The sequence below is a fragment of the Chrysemys picta genome, chromosome 3 (genome assembly GCF_011386835.1).
Source record: "Chrysemys picta bellii isolate R12L10 chromosome 3, ASM1138683v2, whole genome shotgun sequence".
In the NCBI taxonomy this organism is placed as follows: Eukaryota; Metazoa; Chordata; order Testudines; family Emydidae; genus Chrysemys; species Chrysemys picta.
Genome location: NC_088793.1, coordinates 109,082,834 through 109,103,855, shown reverse-complemented (window position 1 = coordinate 109,103,855; position 21,022 = coordinate 109,082,834). Strand labels below are relative to the sequence as shown.

The 21,022-nt window shown below is 38.1% G+C and overlaps 1 protein-coding gene across 8 annotated transcripts in view; it reads right to left on the bottom strand.

Annotated features, from left to right (window-relative positions):
- PHACTR2 (phosphatase and actin regulator 2) overlaps positions 1-21,022 on the bottom strand; it is a 208,085-nt gene that overhangs the window by 115,973 nt on the left and 71,090 nt on the right. Inside the window, exon 1 of one of the 8 annotated variants that reach the window (XM_005280398.4) lies at positions 2,202-2,473. The exons of 6 other annotated variants lie outside the window; for them this stretch is intronic. In XM_005280398.4, the coding sequence (XP_005280455.2) occupies positions 2,202-2,244 (43 nt within the window). In that variant the 5' untranslated portion in view covers positions 2,245-2,473. Of the gene's footprint in view, positions 1-2,201; positions 2,474-21,022 lie in introns of those variants that run through there. One more of the 8 variants, XM_065590302.1, reaches the window with a different exon arrangement.

The following is a 21,022-nucleotide window of genomic DNA, read 5'->3' as shown; positions in this document are numbered from 1 at the left end:
AAATAGACTAGATAGAAAAACAGACTCTATAGGACCTACCCACCCACATATTTATCTCAAGGGTTTCTTGCTGAAAATATACTTCCCAGACATTTTCAGAAGCTTACTGCAGTTTTGTGAAACTTTCTGAAAGCTGCATCAATGTTATATTACTAGAGTATTCAGACAAAGCTACCTCTAACTCAAAAATCATAAGGATAGTATGCTTGTCAGTTAAAATTTTCACAATTATCATAACGCATCTGCAGCACCACAAAGTACCATCAAAAAGTACATTGTCCAGCTGGTTTTCTACTGTTGCTCTGAAGTGAAAATGCTGTTTTCAATTAAAAGAGGATTCTGAGATTTTTTAAAATTAGTTATAAAACCAGTACAATTATTCTTCATTAGTGTGCACCCGGGAGAATATAGACACAAGTAACATGTTTCAAGATATACAAACTCCGTCACCTAACCACACCCAAAACACATTTACACATAAACTTCCTTTACAAAAATGTGTTCAAAAAGTTAACAAAAACTTTATCTAAGGCTTCCATTTTCTTAAATTTGTTTCCTAACAGCTATCTTGATGAAATTCTAATGTGTTCGCTGTTGGGTGAAACCTTTAAAAATATGGCTAAAAAATTTCTCTAACATATCGTCATAGAAGATGAAGTGGGTCAAGAGAAGGAATAATCAAAGTTTTCTTACACCAATAATTTTACTAGGCTCGTGCATGGTGGGAACTGAAAAAAACTGTACCATCTGCAACATGATATACTTTTAATGAAAATATGGAGGTTTTCTGGAAAATGTTCTCTTCTACCCCACAGCACCATGAATAAACTGACAGTAAAGAAGGGAAAAGAGAGTTTGATGTATAGTCTCTTGATTTGCAAAAGGTTTCCATATCTGTATCACTAAACACACTTGGAAATAAATGCAAAGTACACAGAGTGGTCAGCCTCTCCACAGTTTATGTTTGTTTGCTTATGTTAAACGATGACAAGAGTAAGAGGTGTTAAAGAAAAAGCTCTGAGCACAGTGAAATTTTTATTGGAAATTTCAAACCTTGCTGGTATTAATTTAGATTCTACATTCCCTTCTCTTTTATTATTGTTGGGGTTAGCTGATCTTTTGTTCAGTAACTAAAACACACCAGGTTATATCAACATGCTTCTGCCCCAAAATATCAAATATATAATATTATTCTTCAAAAAGTTAATTTGGAAACAACCAAAATTTTAAAAAAATTCCACTAATGTTATTTCTTTTAATAGTCAGCTTACACATAAAATGTCAGAGAGCCAAGAGCAAACAGATGGGTGGGTTCTATCCATACTGCTGGGATAAGTGCCAGAGGTCCCCTTCCTTCCTTTCTTTTTTTAATTAAAAAAAAAATTGCAGGGGCGGAGCGGGGGAGAGGAAAGAAACAGTGCATTGCAACTCAGAGAGAGCCTGTTAATGTTTTCAGAGAAACACTTTGGTTACATGAAAGTTGTGCCTTCTTGATGGCTTTTTAAAAAATTCAAATGAATGATGAGTAAAGAGAATATATATTAGTGCAGAATTAAAAACCTTTGTTACGGCTAGACAGTGTTTGTATTCTGTGGAAGCAGAGCGGGGGGGAAAAACAGAAGGAAATATATGCATTAAACCAAAGCTAATACATTTAGAATAGGCGTTAAGAAGCGCTGTAGACAGCAGAACTCCATTGCATACTGTTCTTTTCTGTATGTTTCAAAACAGAACAAAAGCACTCTTTTCTTGCATCTTAGACAAACAGTTTCTGCTTAAAAGAAAAAAAAGTAACAGTAAGGAATGTGTGATTCCCTGAGCTATAGATATATATGATGATCAAGTTAACTTTTTATTTTCAAAAAGGGTAGTTCCAGATCTAACCAAGGTTAAATCAGTAAAGGGGTATTCAAATAATGCCAAACTAAGGCATGCTTTTAGGAAAAGAGTGCCCTGTGCCTTTAAGATAAACTCTGCTGCATGCAACCCCAAAGGCATTCTACTTTTTCTTGACAAAGAATTTGGTGCAGCGCTGCTGTTCCGTCCATCTAAGGGAATTAGACACGCTGCAGCTTGTTTCACTCACTGCAATTTGACTTTTCTTCACCTGAGAAATTAGCAGTTCTAGAGCGCACCCAACACCCCCCGTGGGGAGTCCGGCGGAATGGCTTGCTCGCTTGTTGCTTTACAGGGCTACTCACCGCTGGCTTGCTCAGACAGAGAGGAGACTGAGGTCTGGCCCATTTCTTAACCTTTAAGAGGGCCGGTGTCCAACAATCATGCAGCTCTCTTGGTCCTTTGGTCATGTATTCTCTGCCACAGACATTTCCAAGGGTTCATTTCACCTTTTCCCTGGGCTTGCTGTTTTACTACCCGACTGGAACTTCTGCCTCTCGCAGGCTGGTTTGTAAGTCCACCTCCTCCGGCTGCAGCCCAGCTCACGACTGTTCCTGCTCAACTGAATGCCTGTCATTCCTCTATGCAGATTATGGGGGGTCAAAGGTCACGGGGAGGGAGTCCCATGCTGGTACAGCCACACAGAGACCATCACAGGAACAGTTTGTAGTTTTAAGCTACTCTCCTCTAACATAAAGGGGTCAATGTTAAATGATCCTATAGGGCTTGAAGGAGAACGGGTAAAGTACTTAGACATGGTACTTAAATTTAACAAGGTCTGGTTTTCTTTAGTGGTTTTATCCCCCCTCTTTATCTCCCCCACCTCAAAGGATTGAGTTCTCTGTGTTCTGGTGGTGCTAGTTATAGGATGGAATAGCAATCACAGCACAAGTACACACAGAGAGAGGCATTATACTTCTCCTCAGGGCTCCCTGTACTTTCTAAATGGGTAGGGTCTTAGGAAGGGTTTTATTTTGTTTTTAAAAAATCTTAACTAAAGATACATTCAGAAAAATAAAGTTTAATTAGTAGAACCTCCTGATGCCACTAGAAGCCCAAATCCATTACCAACCATTTCCCCACAGCCCAAAACATACCCATATTTTAATTGTAAAAGACATCAAAGTTAAATACACCTCTATCCCAATATAATGCTGTCCTCGGGAGCCAAAAGATCTTACCACGTTATAGGTGAAACCACGTTACATCGAACTTGTTTTGATCCACCGGAGTGGGCAGCCCCCCCACCCCCGCCGGAGCACTGCTTTACCACATTATATCCAAATTTGTGTTATATCGGGTCGCGTTATATTGGGGTAGAGGTGTACTGGATGTCCTGAACTTACCTGGTATGTTAAAAAATGGAGACTAAAATAACTGACCCTGACCCCACAAGATGCTCCATATAGGAGAACTCCTGGATCCATGCAGAACCCCACTGATTTCCACAGTACTCTATGCTGGTATAAGGGACTACTCTTGTGCTGCATCTTGTAGGATCAGGATTATTGAGAGTCGCTAATTTCACCATAGCTGGATGTTTTTGGCAGTTTTTCCATGATTTCCCACCTACATACACTATATTCCTAACAAAAGAAAAAGGCTCTGTGTACTTCAGATTCTGCATATGTGGTGTGGCTATGGGGGAGAGTTTTGGCAATATCTGGAGTGATTAGGACAAAGCTGTATTCATGAATTAAGATGAATAAAGATGAACTAATCACTGGATTGGAAGATGGTGATTGCCTGAGACTAGTGATCATGTCCTGATTACTTTCAATGTGGGCAGAGGAGAGTCCCAAACGGCTATATATATATATATATTAGGGCTATCGATTAATCACAGTTAAATCACATGATTAACTCAAAAAATTAATCACAATTTAAAAATTAAATCACAATTAATAGCAGTTTTAATATCCCAAATTAAATTACATATTTTTGGATGTTTTTCTACATTTTCAAATATATTGACTTCAATTACAACACAGAATACAAAGTGCACAGTGCTCACTTTATATTATTTTGATCATCGTTTTACAGTGCATATATTTGTAAACAAAAGAAATAGTATTTTTAAATTGCACTTCAGTACTTGAATGAAGTGAATTACTTTAGTGTGAAAGTGCAACTTACAAATGTAGATTTTTTTTGTTATATAACTGCACTCAAAAACAAAACAGTGTAAAACTTCAGCGCCTACAAGTCCACTCAGTCCTACTTCTCGTTCAGCTAACTGCTAAGACAAACAAGTTTGTTTACATTTACGGGAGATAACGCTGCCCCCTTCTTATTTACAATGTCACCTGCAAGTGAGAACAGGTGTTCACATAGCACTTTTGTAGCTGGTATATCAAGGTGTCAAATATGCTAAACATTCGGATGCCCCTTAGTGCTTCAGCCACCATTCCAGAGGACATGCTTCCATGTTGATGATGCTCATTAAAAAAATAATGAGTTATTAAATTTGTGACTGAACTCCTTGGGGGAGAATTGTATGCCTCCTGCTCTGTTTTACCTCCATTCTGCCATATAGTTCACGTTATAGCAGTCTCTGATGATGACCCAGCACATGTTGTTCATTTTAAGAACACTTTCAGATTTGACAAAATGCAAAGAAGGTACCAATGTGAGATTTCTAAAGATGCTACAGCACTCGACCCAAGGTTTAAGAATCTGAAGTGCCTTCCAAAATTTGAGAGGGACGAGGTATGAAGCATGCTTTCAGATGTCTTAAAAGAGGAAATTCCGATGCAGAAACTACAGAACCTGAGCCATCAAAAAAGAAAATCAACCTTCTGCTAGTGGCATCTGACTCAGATGAAGAAAATGTACATGCATTGGTCTGCATTGTTTTGGATCGTTATTGAGCAGAACCCATCATCAGCATGGACACATGTCCTCTGGAATGGTGGTTGAAGCATGAAGGGACATATGAATCTTTAGCACATCTGGCACGTAAATATCTTGTGACTCCAGTTACAACAGTGCTAGGAGAACGCCTGTTCTCACTTTCGGATGACCTTGTAAACAAGAAGCAGGCAGCATTATCTCCTGCAAATGTAAACAAACTTGTTTGTCTGAGCGATTGGCTGAATAAGAAGTAGGACTGAGTGGACTTGTAGGCTCTAAAGTTTTACATGGTTTTATTTTTGAATGCAGTTTTTTTTGTACACAATTCTATATTTGTAAGTTCAACTTTCATATTAAAGAGATTGCACTACAGTTCTTGTAATGGGGAAACTGAAAAATACTATTTCTTTTGTTTTTTTCAGTGCAAATATTTGTAATAAAAAATAAATATAAAGTGAGCACTGCACATTTTGTATTCTGTGTCATAATTGAAATAAATATATTTGAAAATGTAGAAAACATCGAAAATGTTTTAAATTTAAATATAAATGATATTCTATTATTGTTTAACAGCAGAATTAATCGCACAATTAATCGCATGATTAATTTTCTTCATCACTTGACAGCCCTAATGTATATATTATATATGGTGCTTCAGAGGGTTAATTTCTGAAAGCTGAGGAAAATCATGAACAAAATTGATTGGGAGGAAAAATGTAAACAGAAAAATGTCAATGAAAATTGGGAATTCTTTAAGAAGAGTTTATTAAATGGCCAAAAAAAGATGATAACTTTGACTAAAAGCAACATCTATCAAATGGGGAAATAGATAGCAACCCATATAAATTAGAAGTTATGGTGTGCAGAAAATTGATAAGGGAAGCTAAAGATGTCAGGGAATTTTCCATAGCTGTCAGGACTAAGGACAATAAGGAGCTTAAGTATATTAAGAACAAAACAAATCCTAGCAATGTTATAAACCCATTACTAGATGGTGATAGTAAAATTCTTAGTAATGATGCAGAAAAGTTAGAAATACTCAATACATATTTCTATTCTGTATTTAGAAAGAAGCGGGATGAAGTACTCATATCACATGTAAATGATGAAGTACTTTCCAGTCCTTTAGTAAATAAGGAGGATGTTAAGTAACATCTATTAGGAATAAACTTTTTAAATGAGCAGGATTGTATAATTTGCACCCAAAAGAAGAGTTGGCTGATGAGATCTCTGGCTTGCTGATTTTAATTTAATAAATCTTGGAATATCTGTGTAATTCCAGAAGTCTGGAAGAGTCCTTTTGCTGTGCAAGTAACCAAAAAGGGTAAATGGGATATCTCAGATAGCTATAGGACAGTTAATCTAACATCACCCCCAGACAAAATAATGGAAAAACTGATGACATTCAGTTAATAGAGAATTAAAGGATATTAATATAATTAATATCAGTCAACATAGTTTTATGGAAAAAAGGTCTTGTCAAATAAATCTGATTTTATTCTTTGACGAGATTACAAGTTTGGTTGATAAAGGTAACTGTGTAGATGCAATAAGAGTATTTAGATTTTTGTACTCCTGTTCTTCTTTTTGCGGATACAGACTAACATGGCTGCTACTCTGAAACCTGTCATTATGCAAGGCACTGCATTTAGCCGTATGGAGTGGAAATCCATCAACCTCATAAATTTGTTAGTCTCTAAGGTGCCACAAGTACTCCTGTTCTTCTTTTTGTAGATTTTTGTAAGGCATTTGACTTAATACCACATGGCATTCTGATTAAAAAGTTATCACTATACAATATAAATATAGCATGTGTTTAATGGATGAAGAACTGGTTAATTGACAGATCTCAAGAAGTAGTTGTCAACAAGGAATCATCATAGAATAGGAGGGAGATTTTCTAGTGGGGTTCTGCAGGGATTGATCCTAAATCTGATGCTATTCAATATTTTCATCAGTGAACTGGAAGTAAATATAAATTCACTGCTGATAAAATTTGCAGATGACACAAAGATTGGTGGAGTGGTAAATAATAATAAGGACAGCAGTCATGCAGAACAATCTGGTAAACTGGGCCAAGTCAAACAAAATGTGTTTTAATACAACCAAAAGCAAAGTTATATTTCTAGGAAGGAGGAATGCAGAGTGGAGGTCTGTATCCTGGAAAGCAGTGACTCTGAAAAGAATCTAAGGATTAGAATATACAAGCAACTCAACATGGGTTGCCAGTGCAATACTCTGGCAAAAAGGGCTAATGCGATCTTGGGATGTATAAACAGGGGAGTAATTAGTAGGAGTATGGAGGTGATTTTACCTCTGTATACAGCACTGGTGAGACCGATACTGGAATGCTACATACAGCTATGATGTCCACTTTTTAAAAAAAGATGTGGAAATAATTGGAGAAGGTGTAGAAAAGAGCCACAAAAATTTGAGGGATGGAGAAAATGCCCTACAGTGAGAGACTTAATCTGTTCAGATTATCAAAAATAAATAAATAAAATAAAAAGTTTGAGAGGTCACTTGATTACAGTGTATAAGTACCGTCAGAGGGAAAAAATACTAGGTAATGAAAAGTTCTTTAATATAGTAAAGAAAGGCAGAACAAAAACCAATGTCTGGAAGCTGAAGCCAGACAAATTCAAATTAGAAATTAGGCACAAATTTTTAACAAGCAGTTGGATTAACCACTGAAACGAACTGCCAAAGGAAGTGGTAGATTCTCTGTCTCTTGAGTTCTTCAGATCAAGACTGAATGCATTTCTGGAGGATATGCTTTAGTCCAGGGTCGGCAACCTTCGGCACACTGCCCATCAGGGTAATCCACTGTGGGCTGCGAGACATTTTGTTCACGTTGACTGTCCACAGGCACAGCTCCCAGTGGGCATGGTTCGCCATTCCCGGTCAATGGGAGCTGCCGGAAGCAGTGGCTGCGCTTCCCACAGCTCCCATTGGCCGGGAATGGTGAACTGCGGCCACTGGGAGCTGTGGGGGGCTGTGCCTGCGAACGGTCAATGTAAACAAAATGTCTCGCAGCCCGCCAGCGGATTACCCTGATGGCTGCGTGCCGAAGGTTGTCGACCCCTGCTTTAGCCAAACACAAGTTACTGCACTCAATATAGAGTTAACTGGGTGAAATTTAATGGCCTGTGATATACAGGATGTCAGACTGGATGATCGAATAGTTCCTTTTGGTCTTAAACTCTATGAAAAGCTGTTTTGGCTATACTGTCTCTTAGAAATAATAGCTGTAATTCATTGATTTAAAAGTCTTAACACTTGTTTTTCACATCATTTCCAAAACCTTCTTGTAACTTCAGGTTTGTTTCCTACCTTGACAAGATCTAGTGCACAGGATAATTTTTGAGAACTTATGCTTATTTTTGGAGTTAGTTATCTTGACAATGAGAACATATGACTACTCTGTCTACCGCTGGTGACCCTGATAAAATTTGTCAAAGGCATTTATGTCCCCTATGTTATGTAAATATCCAGCATACTTTGCAAAATTTGTCAATAGTCTGCAAGGATTTCTGTGAAGGTGAAAAACTCCACAAAGACTATTGCTGAGATTGCATGATGGGTAAGCCTCCAAAGCAGGTCTATTAGCTGGTGATAACAGGGTAGCAGTTTTTTCCTTTTAGAGATTAAAAAAGGTCACTGCCATCAAATAGACCTTATTTTTGTTTAACAGGATTTGTTGCTAAGTGTTATGTCCTTATACTGCTAAACATGTTAGTAGTGTGTTTCAAAGGTGGTCAGATCGGACCTAGAGCTATCTCATTTCCCAATGACTGCTCTGAAAATTAAGGGCAGTAACCACTACGTTAGGGAAGAACAAATATTTCATTACAAGTCTAACAAATATTTACAGACACGTTATATTAAAAAAAATAAGCTTTCAGAAGTAATTTCCAAAGTTTTTTTTAAAAATGTAAATAACTAATATATAGAAAAAGTGAAAATAACTGTCTTGTCTATTATAAACAAATACTAATCTCCTTAACTAGATTCCTGTGTTACCAGATACTTCCACCACAGCCTCTTCCTTTAGGAGTCGGTAGGTAGCTGTCTGTGAACTGACAATGATAAAAAAAATAAAAAAAAAAAATCACAGAACCACTTTCTTCCAATACTGAATAAGGAACTCTATTATAATAAATAAAACAAGTATTATCCCTAGAACTATTCTGTCCCCTTCTGCTTCACTTCAAAATCTTCTCCATTCTCTTTTCTGCGGAAGTGTAAAAGAATTATTCCTCCTTTTAGGCATTTAGATTCAATTATGATCCTAAATATCATAGCCACAAGTTATAAAGAAAGGCTATGATATTTAATATTGGGACTCATACAAAGTGTGTGCAACTTTATAATAGGAAAAGCTTTATCATAGCCTGGTAGCTATCAAGATATACCAGCAGAAGGTCAAGAACAGTTATTCAAATACAGATTTAATAGTGAACTCCTCCCATTTAGAACTTAGGCAGTTTTGTAGAGTTATTAGTAGTGTGACAAAGTTCCTCCTCTATCTTGGTGGGTCCTGCACTTATTGGCAGATTTTCTTGCCTCAGAGATTCACCATGTGGGTTGGGAAACAGCCCAGCGACCTTCCCCTCTGGAAGAACCCACAGTCCAGGTCAATTGGGAGGAACCCAGGCCCACCCTCTACTCCGGGTTCCAGCCCAGGGCCCTGTGGACTACAGCTGTCTATAGTGCCTCCTGTAACAGCTACAACTCCCTGGGCTACTTCCCCATGGCCTCCTCCAAACACCTTCCTTATTCTCACTACAGGACCTTCCTCCTGGTGTCTAATAATGCTTGTGCTCCTCAGTCCTCCAGCACCACTCACTCCTTGCACCTCTTGCTCCCAGCTCCTCACACTCACATCACAAACTGAAGTGAGCTCCTTTTAAAACCCAGGTGCCCTGATTAGCCTGCCTTAATTGATTCTAGCAGCTTCTTCTTAATTGGCTCCAGGTGTCCTAATTAGCCTGCCTGCCTTAACTGGTTCTAGCAGGTTCCTGATTACTCTAGTGCAGCCCCTTTCTCTGGTCACTCAGGGAACAGAAAACTACTCATCCAGTGACCAGTATAGTTGCCCTCTACCAGACTCCTGTACCCCACTGGTCTGGGTCTGTCACAGTAGATAAATAAATGCTATATTGTACAAATATTAAATATTCTTTAAATATTGTCAAAATAAACAGGAAATGTGTGGTAACTTCTGAGTTATGGTAAACTGTAAGGATTGTAAAAAACTTTTTTGAATACATATTTAAAAGGACACCATCAACATAAAAACGATGGGCCATATAAATTTATAACAATGGAGTTACATCAGGGATGAATTTGATCCACTGGATTTTTATATATATATATATATATCTGCTTTAATATCACTTTAGATTATTTTAAAAATTCTTTCATTTGGAAATAATTAACTTTTCATAATTTTTGATGTTTGTCTCCTTTTACCTTTTGGATTTTCATTAGCTTGGAAACTTGACTGGTCAGAATCAGTCCTTAGTTCTCATGCATGAGCACAATACAAGAGCATATTTAAATCCCTACTGTAAAAAAAAGTTTCAGTCTTTGAGAGAGATCACCACAAATCTGTCATATTTTATAGAGAGCAGAATTAAGACATTTATACAAAATAGTTAAGAGAGGCCTATAGAAGAACATTGGGAGTCCTAGCTGGGAAAAGTTTATGGCATATGTATACAGAGGGTCAGACTAGATCATCACAGTGTTACTATTGGAAATATTAATCTTTTAAAATTCAGATATGAGGCAGACAGGAATTTGAACTCAAGTTAAAACCTCCAGCCAGGGCAATTAATATGCAAAAAGCAGACATACCTTGGAGGAGAGCTGCTTATTTAGAAGTAAAATGTATTTGTGCTGGGAGCCAAGCAGTCCTTGTCTACATTAGGCTCTCCATGAAATTTCCCCCGGTTGGTTGGAAAGTTAGGAGGTGCAAGGGGGAAGAGGGATGTCTGGTGTGGACACAGTGCATATACACATCATCAAAAGAACTGTTTAAATTGAGTAGGAAAAACAACATCCAAAACTAATTGCTCAAAGCAACAAAGAATCCTGACTGGATTGAGGGGACAGACATACAATGGATATTTCAGATGAGTGTGTGCTAACCTTCTAAGTGGCCATCTAAGTAAAACCCTTTGTGGAGAATGCCTGATATAATAATGAACAGAATAACACCTTTCATATCAGAAGAATCAGAGTCTATACTTGGGATGATATGATAAATGTATTGGAAGAAGACACCTACCCAAAGAAACAGAGACCCTGGGCTCAACACTGGGGTGCAATATTGGTCACATTTCACCATCTAAAAAGCTTACCAGTGAGCTTTCCAAGGATCGGCTAGCATGCACCAGATGTACTTCTTGACTTCAGGGCAGAAGGTAGAACAGGACAAGCTGGGGGGGACAAAACCCATATTTTGGACCTGAACTACTCTGAAATTTTTCATTTAATCACCAAGTAGAAATATGTTGTTAGTGCAGCTTTAGCAGTACTTGGCTGAAAAATCAAAATCTACTTAGAACAAGCTGTTTCAGTTGCAGAAAGAACAGTTCGAGTAATACCAATAATACTTAGGACTTAGAGTGCTGAAAGGGACACACTCCCCTTCCCATAACTTGAAATCTAGTCAGTTTCAAACAATGAGTCATTTCAGGTATTATGCCTTAGTCCTCCTGCCAGTTTTTGTGGTTTTACAATCATATTTTCCTATTTAATTCCCCTCCCCCCCCACACACACTTCTCTATGGCTGCAAGACCCACACATACATAAAGGAAAACTGATTAACTGAATGACTACACAGTCGGGGAATAGTGAAACTGACTATAGCCAAAGTGCTGTCAAAAGCACAAAGTAGCCAAACTGAAAAATAAATAAAAATAAAAGGATTTTCCCCCTCTCAAATCTGTTTCACTTGTAGTAATCTTAGGTATTACTTGTGATACTGGTAGAGGAGAACATTTCAGGCAGAAGTGGCAAGCTATTCCCAGTAATTTGACAAATTTAGCCCCTCTTTCTGCATATGAATTATCTAAAAAGAGTTAGATTTTTACAGATTTGTTTGCTATTCAAACTTATTCACTGATCAATTTGTAAACAAATTTTAGCCAACTGGCAGCATTTAAATAATCCACTGCAACAATTTTATCAAGTATTTATTATCCACACTGTGTGACAGGTCCTCTAAGCTACCTGGTATAGTTTCTGTTCTCTAACTGGAATACTTCTAAACCTACAAAGAGCAGTTGGCTATTTGAACATGATTTACACAATTGTGTGTATGCATGCATGTTGTGTGTGTGTGTGTGTGCGTGTGTGCGTGCACATATTTGTCTGAGTATTTATAACATTTTTCCTTTTTACAAACATACTAAGGCCTGATTATGTCACTCTTACTCATGCTGAGCAGTTCCTCATTTCACAAGTGGTTCTAGTGATTCTTTACATAATGCTTGTACAAATGTTAGGAAAAGCCAAAAAATCCAAGCAACCCCAGAAAATAGTTGCCAATATCATAGAAGCAAACTAGCTATTTTTATATGAATGAACATTTCCCTACAATTTTTAGCAGTATTCACCCAGCTTTGAGTGTAATACAATGTGCATTATTGTAAATCAGAGGACAGAATGGCTCCTAACATCAAAATCTTTGTAATACATTGTTAATTTTTTAATTAGTAATGACCTCCAGAAATTGATGCAGTCCCTCCCTGAACTCTTCCTGACATTTCTTTAATTCTTGAAAGCAGAGACAAAAACACTGCACTCAACATACTCACAAGGGAAAAACAAACAAGAATTAGTAACGAGTCCTAAACATTTAAAAATGAAGTGGAAAAAAAAAAACAACCCACCACTTTTTGACCCTACCTGCTCTCTAATAGTCAGATTTTTATTACCTTGCCTCTTTACAACTAATGCAATTTGCATATCGAATTCAAAATCCCACTCCTAGTTCTGAGAAAATTGTATAACAGCTGTATTCATGCACACTCTACCAAGACATGTTTTCAAAACCTCCAGCAGATCCAAGGGAAGCCAAATGTCAATACGGCATTGCATCAGCCATACTGTATATATTTGGAGCACTTGACTTTGATGCACTTATTTACATAACATGGATCAAATTGTCAAAAACTGACTGTGTACTCTGCAAGCCTAAGAAGCACAAGAGACTGTGACTAGGCAAGTAGGCTATTTAGCCAAGAAAACACAATAAACCAAGTGATTTTACGAAACATCTTCCACAAATGAATGTGGATTTTGTTCTTATGCCATAGAGTATATGGACATATTTTTTTAGATTTTCATTGAAAAGGTGTAACTAGATCAGGTTTCTTGTTAATATACCTAACTGTACTTCCATGTTCCCATTCAGAAAAGTGATTGGTTGTTTTTGTTTGTCTGTTTGGATCACTTGGACTTATAGCTACTGGGTTTGATACATTTGTTTTAAGCCCGAAACTGTCTTTCGTTTTTTAATAATAATGTTGCTCCTAATTGGAGGGAATTTCCTCATTACTAGTTTCTTTGTACTGCCTTTTCTAAAACCATTCTCCATCTTGAGAAAATTTTTATACTAACTTAACTTTTAAGATACGGAGTGGCTGGGTCAAGATGCAGATCTACTTTCTGGTTTTGCACAATAAACACCATTTCATAATCTGCCAATACATCCTTGAATAGCAGACACTTCCTCCATATTTCATACATATACCATATGGAAACTGTCTATAAACATCAGTAGGATTTAACTTAGCACAGGTCAGTGAGTCCAGTTGCATCACACAGAGGGAGAGTTCTCTAGGTTTTTGTTCGGTCAGAAATTCTGGCCAGATTTGCCCAGAAAATTTACCAAATGAACAAACTTGGGGCAATACATGGGATTGGGTGGAAACTAGTTCATGCACTAGTTCATTCAATCATGAAACCCCAAAGAAAATTCAGGGGTTTTGAACCCTACAAAAGAACATCTTAAGAGTTCATGTGAATTAAACCATGAATTTTGTACAGCTCTGGTTGTGAAAATCACCTTCACCAAGACTAAGTGTCAATGCGGCACCTTTTCTACCATCACTTTTTACTCACACCAAACTTAGATACTGAAACATACCAATTTTTGCTAAAATTTAAAATTAAAAGGAGAATAACTGAAAATTATATGGGTGCATAGGTTTTCAGTACAACTGTATATTTGATTTTGTAACTAAACCACAATTCAATTAAGTAATATTGAGGGAAACGCTTACAAAGGTTGAAAGAAAAATAACTTGTAGTTGAGAAACATTTTATTCAAGAAAAAATAGTGGATCAGGTACTTGCATTGTGCTATGCCAGTGGTGCAAAGCAGCCCTAAAGTCAACATAGAGGGATCCTCTTATTTCCTTTACCAGGCATATTACTTATTTTTAAAAGGGTTTGACTGTTCAGTATTTATTGTAAATGTTTTGGTGTGAAAAATTCACTCAACCTGGTCTATTCGTCAAGAAGGAAATTCTCACAAGAAGGGCTCAGCATGAGTAACCATGTTGAGTGCTCTGGTATGTGTGGAATCCTCAGTCCCATCCTGCAATTGCTAATGCATATCTGCTGCACAGTTGCTATTGCAGGGTATTGGTGTGAATAGCAGCCATGGGCCACTGCTCTCTCATGTGTATGGTTTGGAGTAGATTTTCCATGTAGCTCACAGACTCTTTGGCCACAACCCCAGTCTATGACCCTCCCACTGTAAAATTGGCTGCTGCAAAATTCATTTATACAATCCCCCTGTGTGATCATTCCTGCATTTTTTTTTATCTAAGGTAATTATAGTGAACCTATAAGCATAATATTTAAGTGCTGGCCCTGCTGCGTTATATGACCCTTCCAAGGTCTCTATCCAGCCCCAAAGAAAAAAAAATCACCCATAACTTATTTTACTTTTAAAACTGTGAAAAAGTAGAGCAGGTTAATTCCATTTGATAATGACAGGAATGCAGTAAATAATGTTTGGTACTATAATAGTAAATACAAATCTATATAAAGATCAGCCACTAATCATGTAATGTACCAGGACGGGGATTCCTCCATGATTCTCAAACACAGATCCTCACTTGCCTACACTCTATTCAAACATAGCACAAAGCATGAGAGTTTTCATTTTCTCACACACTGCACCATAACTACAAAACTGCATCTTGATTCCAGACACAGTAATAAAACCTGGTGTCTGTAAATTTATTAATTTGACCCATAGTCATTAAAGTACATTATGTAGTGGTCAGGCTGATGCCTGTTTCTTTCCTTAATCGTTCTCTTATTTAATGATCTATTGTTGGAAGCATGCCAGATATTTTCAGGAATGTTTTATGACTTCTTTATTTGACCGAGAAATGTGTACCGTATTTACCATCCAGCCTATCCTGACTTACTGAAAATAAATCAGGGTATAATACTTCGCAACTTTATGCATTAGCATTTAAAAAAAGGCAGATTTTTAAATATGTTTCAGGACAAATGCACGCATCATACGATTACGTCTCAGGGACTGAGCATATGTCAAGGAGGTTGCTCTTTTGATTAAGGCACAACACAGGAATGCAGAAGATCTGGGTTTGGTTCTTGGCTCTGCCACAGACTTTCCATATGACCATGGATGAGTCATTTAACCACTCTGTGCCAGAGTTTCTCCATCTGTAAAACAGAGGTAATCTTTACCTATATCACAGGGGTACTGGCTAAACTGATTGTTTGTAAAGCATGTTGAAATCCTTGAAGACAAGGCAATATACACACGCATGAATTATTATTTATGGAGAGATAATATATGCAGAATATCCCTACATGCTTTGCATACTAGCTAGGGTAGGCCAGAGCACAATTGATGGGCCAAATTCAGTCTATAGAGTTCATCTTGACCACTTTCATCTTACAGAGCTGCAGACCACCAAGGCTATAGGTCCCACCATGTAGTGTTACATTTTGATCCAAGCAGTCTTCCATTTAGATCAAGATGGAACGTGCCTCGCTTGATAGAGCATTCCCACTGAAGAGGACAGCAGCAGACTGCTCAATTTGACAGGAAGGAGGTGCAGTGAGATCTTTGATTAGCTGTAAAAATTCAGTGTTTAACCTTGTCTATTGACTGCCAATCTGCTTTCAAACAGAAGAAAACAAATGGTAATTTCTTCTAAGGACTACTGATGTTCTAGGGACCATCCAACTTCCTTTGCCTCACTCTCAATAAGGGGAAAAAAGTTTTGGCTTCTCACTATTGGAAAAGTAATATAAAACAATTGGTTATTTCACACACACATCTACAAAGGCCCTTTCCTTAAAGCAGCAGCTAGTAGACCTCATCAATGCTCTTCCCAAAATACTGCCAGATAAGGACATTTATTTTTACCCAGTGCTCTGATACTACCTTTTATCTGGCTAACCACCCACAGATGTCCAATCTTGTCAACACATAAAGGCTGCAACAGTTTAACTCAAATTGTTTTGTACATTATTTATTTCCTTAAACCTGTGCAAACTCCTGAATGGATACACTTAAATCAGTTTATACCTGGCTTATAATCAATTTAGCTGAAATCAATACAAGCCAGTTGTAAAATTATTTAAATTAAAGCAGTGCAACTTCTGTGTTTCAGTCAGCCCTGGCAGGAAATTTCCACATTCAGTCTCTATCCTGATAGCTCATACTGCCAGCCCCGCTGGATTCCTAAACATCTCAACTTCATCCCAGAACCATAATGCTATCCACCCAGCTTAATGGATAGGATACTTGATTGGGTGCAACAAGGACAGGGAGGCAGGAGTCCTAGGTCCTGTCCCCCCTCACACATACCTTCACTGTAGTCACTACTACAAATTCACATGAATGTCCTTGCTGAGCCACCATCTCTCCTTCTGGAACAGGCCCAGAAGTGGAAAAGGTAGAGGAGGCAGCATGAGGAAATGGCAGCCTGCGGTTCTAGGTAGTGGAGAGCTATGGCCACTGGGTCCTGGGGCTGCAAACCCACTGCCCATGCTCTGGCTGGTCGCTGATAGCTTCAATTACCAGTTCTTCCCCACCTCCAAGGACCACCCTGGGAGAGAGCCCTGGACCTAGATCCCTGCTTCCCAGAACATGGGGCCGCCATCTTCACACTGCTTCCTCCTGTTCTTCCACTTCCAGGCCTACTCCAGAATGAGAGATGGTGGCTTGGCAAGGACATACATGTGCCATGCAGCAGGGTGGCCCTTCCTCCTCCTCCTCCTCCTTGGGCTCTGCCTCCCATAGGCTAGCCAGATGGAGATGGGAGCTGATTGGCTCCCTGCTCCCCTCCATTAATTTAAACTCTTGCCCAGGGTTTTTGGAGCCTCTTGTTTAGGTCAGATTTAGTCTCTTGTTTCTGCCCTCAGATTCTAGCCTGGTAGTATATACTATTTGCCTTGTTGGATTCCTGACGGTTTAAGCTTCGGACCAGAACCAGAATGTGGATGCATGTCAATCCAAATCCATGCAGGAAAGGGGCAGAAAGGGAGAAACATACCTAGAAAGAAATCTCTTTACCTGTCCAACAAAAAGACAATCCAGATTCAGACATTTATTGAAATTATTCATTTGAAAGAGGCAGTTTACATTTATTTGCCCATTAGTTGAAATAATGTGCCTTACAAAAGATTAGAAGCAGTTCAAAAACATTTTCTCCATCAATTCTGCTGAGTTCATATGCGGGACTCTTTGTTTGTATAGGGTTTCATATTTATACTTTAAAAAAAATCCCCCATGTGAGTTTAGTAACTAATTAATAGGCTTTGAACGTAACACCTTAAGATGAACGAAAGAAATGCACACCCCAATGGGTTTAGTTTAGCCTTGTCTGTCTACAAACTTAAGACAGCTGCACATGGGATTTTGTAGTGAAGTTTGTTTTTCTGACCGCGAGGTTAAAAAATTTTTAACCCCTCAGATGCTACATGGTCATGTACATCCAAATTAATGCTTTCTAAAAGGTGTGCCAGTCTAACATGGTGGAGGAACACCCACAGCGTATGTGAATTACATGTAGCTCTTTATTTAGACTCAGCAGGTAAAGTGTATGTGGTATGTCAGTACTAACAGATGTCATGAAACTGCATAAAGGAAAGTTGAAATTTGGGATGCAGCCAGTGGAGAGACATAATCCATGAGCTTTCCTAGTCCCTACCTCTATTTGTCTCTCATGTTGGGTGGCCATTAAGATAAAGCTCAAGTTTAATCAAATTCATCACTGATGCAACTTCATTTGAGTCACAGAAATGAGGTGAAAACATATGTTGGAGATGCCTACATTATGTATAAATTATGATGCAGAAAGTAGCTGTAATTCCTTTGGAGTTATATCCAACCTAGATTAGACCCCATGAATCTGATTCTCTGCTCTGAGCTGTGTCTGGCCAGCTCACATCTGGTTGGATACCTGGTTAGAGCACTGACCTACTTTCTCTCTAATGTTCATGCTACCTACCAGAAAAAGCCAACTGGATTCCACTCTACAGTAGTTTCCTAGGTGGCCCAACTAGGCATAGAAACATACTGCCAACCTCCTCCCCCCCAAAAAAACAAAACTAAAAATCCTGCAGCATTTGCTTATTCTGTAGACTTTGAATAGTTTAAAATAACGTTAAGATATTGTGTTCCTAAACAATACTGCTTAAGAAAAAAATACTGAGGAGATGGAGCCCTCATGACAGGAATGCCCAAAACTTCACCTTTGGAGAGTTAAGGCCTTTTCTCAAAACTGGTTTATAATTCTGAGTATAGTGCTTTTACCATGCATGAGGAATATTCTCCTTTAACTCATGGAGTAGAGGCATGTGTTTTTGAAACATTAAATCTTAAGTTCGCTTTTCCCTCCATATATACTATTGATTATAATGATTACAGGTGAAATACTCATTTTCTTCCAGAAAGTATGCAAGCTCTCTGGGCTACACCACACCTAATATGCACTCCATCTTATCTGATTTATCTTTTTTTAAATTTGCGATTGCCTCAAACTATATCCCCTCCACCTACGCACTCTCCCTTTCATACATACCAATGACAGTGTGTATATAAACAACTGGGAATTGTTATAGTGAATAATATTTTATGTTATACACAGAAAGCTACATTAAAAGAATGTTAAGGTTGCAAAGCCAAGCGCTCAAATGTTAGGAAATTGTAGAATTAAGGTTGCCAGTGCAACCTTCATATGCATGATGATACAGTCATCACATACTATTTTCTCCACAGGAAGTTCTTTTAATGTATTTTTTTGTGTAATATATAATACACTGTCCCCTGACACAGGCTTGTAAACTGTAGACTTTTATGGGCCTGTATTTTACAGTGTGCTGCCTCATGGTATGTAATATATTGTTAGAGGTCATGGTGACATAGTTAGAGTAATAGAGTCTGATCCAGATTTCCAGAAAGCCTTTGACAAGGTCCCACACCAAAAGCTCTTACATAAATTAGGTTGTCATGGGATAAGAGGGAAGGTCCTTTCATGGATTGAGAACTGGTTAAAAGACAGGGAACAAAGGGTAGGAATTAATGGTAAATTCTCAGAAAGGAGAGGCGTAACTAGTGGTGTTCCCTAAGGGTCAGTCTTAAGACCAATCCTATTCAACTTATTCATAAATGATCTGGAGAAAGGGGTAAAAAGTGAGGTGGCAAAGTTTGCAGATGATACTAAACTGCTCAAGATAGTTAAGACCAAAGCAGACTGTGAAGAACTTCAAAAAGATCTCACAAAACTAAGTGATTGGGCAACAAAATGGCAAATGAAATTTAATGTGATAAATGTAAAGTAATGCACATTGGAAAAAATAACCCCAACTATACATACAATATGATGGGGGCTAATTTAGCTACAACAAATCAAGAAAAAGATCTTGGAGTCATCGTGGCTAGTTCTCCAAAGATGTCCACGCAGTGTGCAGAGGCAGTCAAAAAAGCAAACAGGATGTTAGGAATCATTAAAAAGGGGATAGAGTATAAGATGGAGACTATATTATTGCCCTTATATAAATTGATGGTACGCCCACATCTTGAATACTGCGTACAGATGTGGTCTCCTCATCTCAAAAAAGATATACTGGCACTAGAAAAGGTTCAGAGGAGAGCAACTAAAATGATTACGGGTTTGGAAAGGGTCCCATATGAGGAGAGATTAAAGAGGCTAGGACTTTTCAGCTTAGAAAAGAGGAGACTAAGGGGGGATATGATAGAGGTATATAAAATTATGAGTGGTGTGGAGAAAGTAGATAAGGAAAAGTTATTTACTTATTCCCATAATACAAGAACTAGGGGTCACCAAATGAAATTAATAGGCAGCAGGTTTAAAACAAATAAAAGGAAGTTCTTCTTCACACAGTGCACAGTCAACTTGTGGAACTCCTTGCCTGAGGAGGTTGTGAAGGCTAGGACTATAACAGCGTTTAAAAGAGAACTGGATAAATTCATGGAGGTTAAGTCCATTAATGGCTATTAGCCACGATGAGTAAGGAATGGTGTCCCTAGACTCTGTTTGTCAGAGGGTGGATGGCAGGAGAGAGATCACTTGATCATTACCTGTTAGGTTCACTCCCTCTGGGGCACCTGGCATTGGCCACTGTCGGTGGACAGGATACTGGGCTAGATGGACCTTTGGCCTGACTCAGTACGGCCGTTCTTATGTTCTTAAGCACCAACAACTCCAAATGAAGTCTAACGATTGTGAGCATTCGGCCTCTCTGATAGTCCCGTAATGTTTACAAAGGAATTCTAGCTATACTGCAGCATTGTCCCCAGAAAGAACCTCAATTTTTCTGGTCTTCCTGATGATTAGAGAAAAAATATGCAGGAGAACAAATAAATGAAAACATACGTAGTAAAAAAATGTTAAATTGCTTTATTTGCCTTGTGTATTACTTATAATAAACTACACACAACTGCTGTATTTAAAATTCTTGCACTTCTTAACTTTTGAGTGCTAAACTTCGCAACTGTAATGACATTCTTTTAACATAGCTTTTTGTGTGTAATTTCCTAGGTTTTTAAAAAGACAAACTGGAAAAAAAAATTCATCATATGACATTATATGGACACTCACGTGGCTCATCAAAAGTGTTAGAACCTTTAGATCCACTGTAAAGTGCTCTGCCACTTGCACTAGAGGAGTCACTGACAACAGTAGTAGATTGTCATCATCTATATGGACCAGCACCAGTAGGGATGAGACACACACT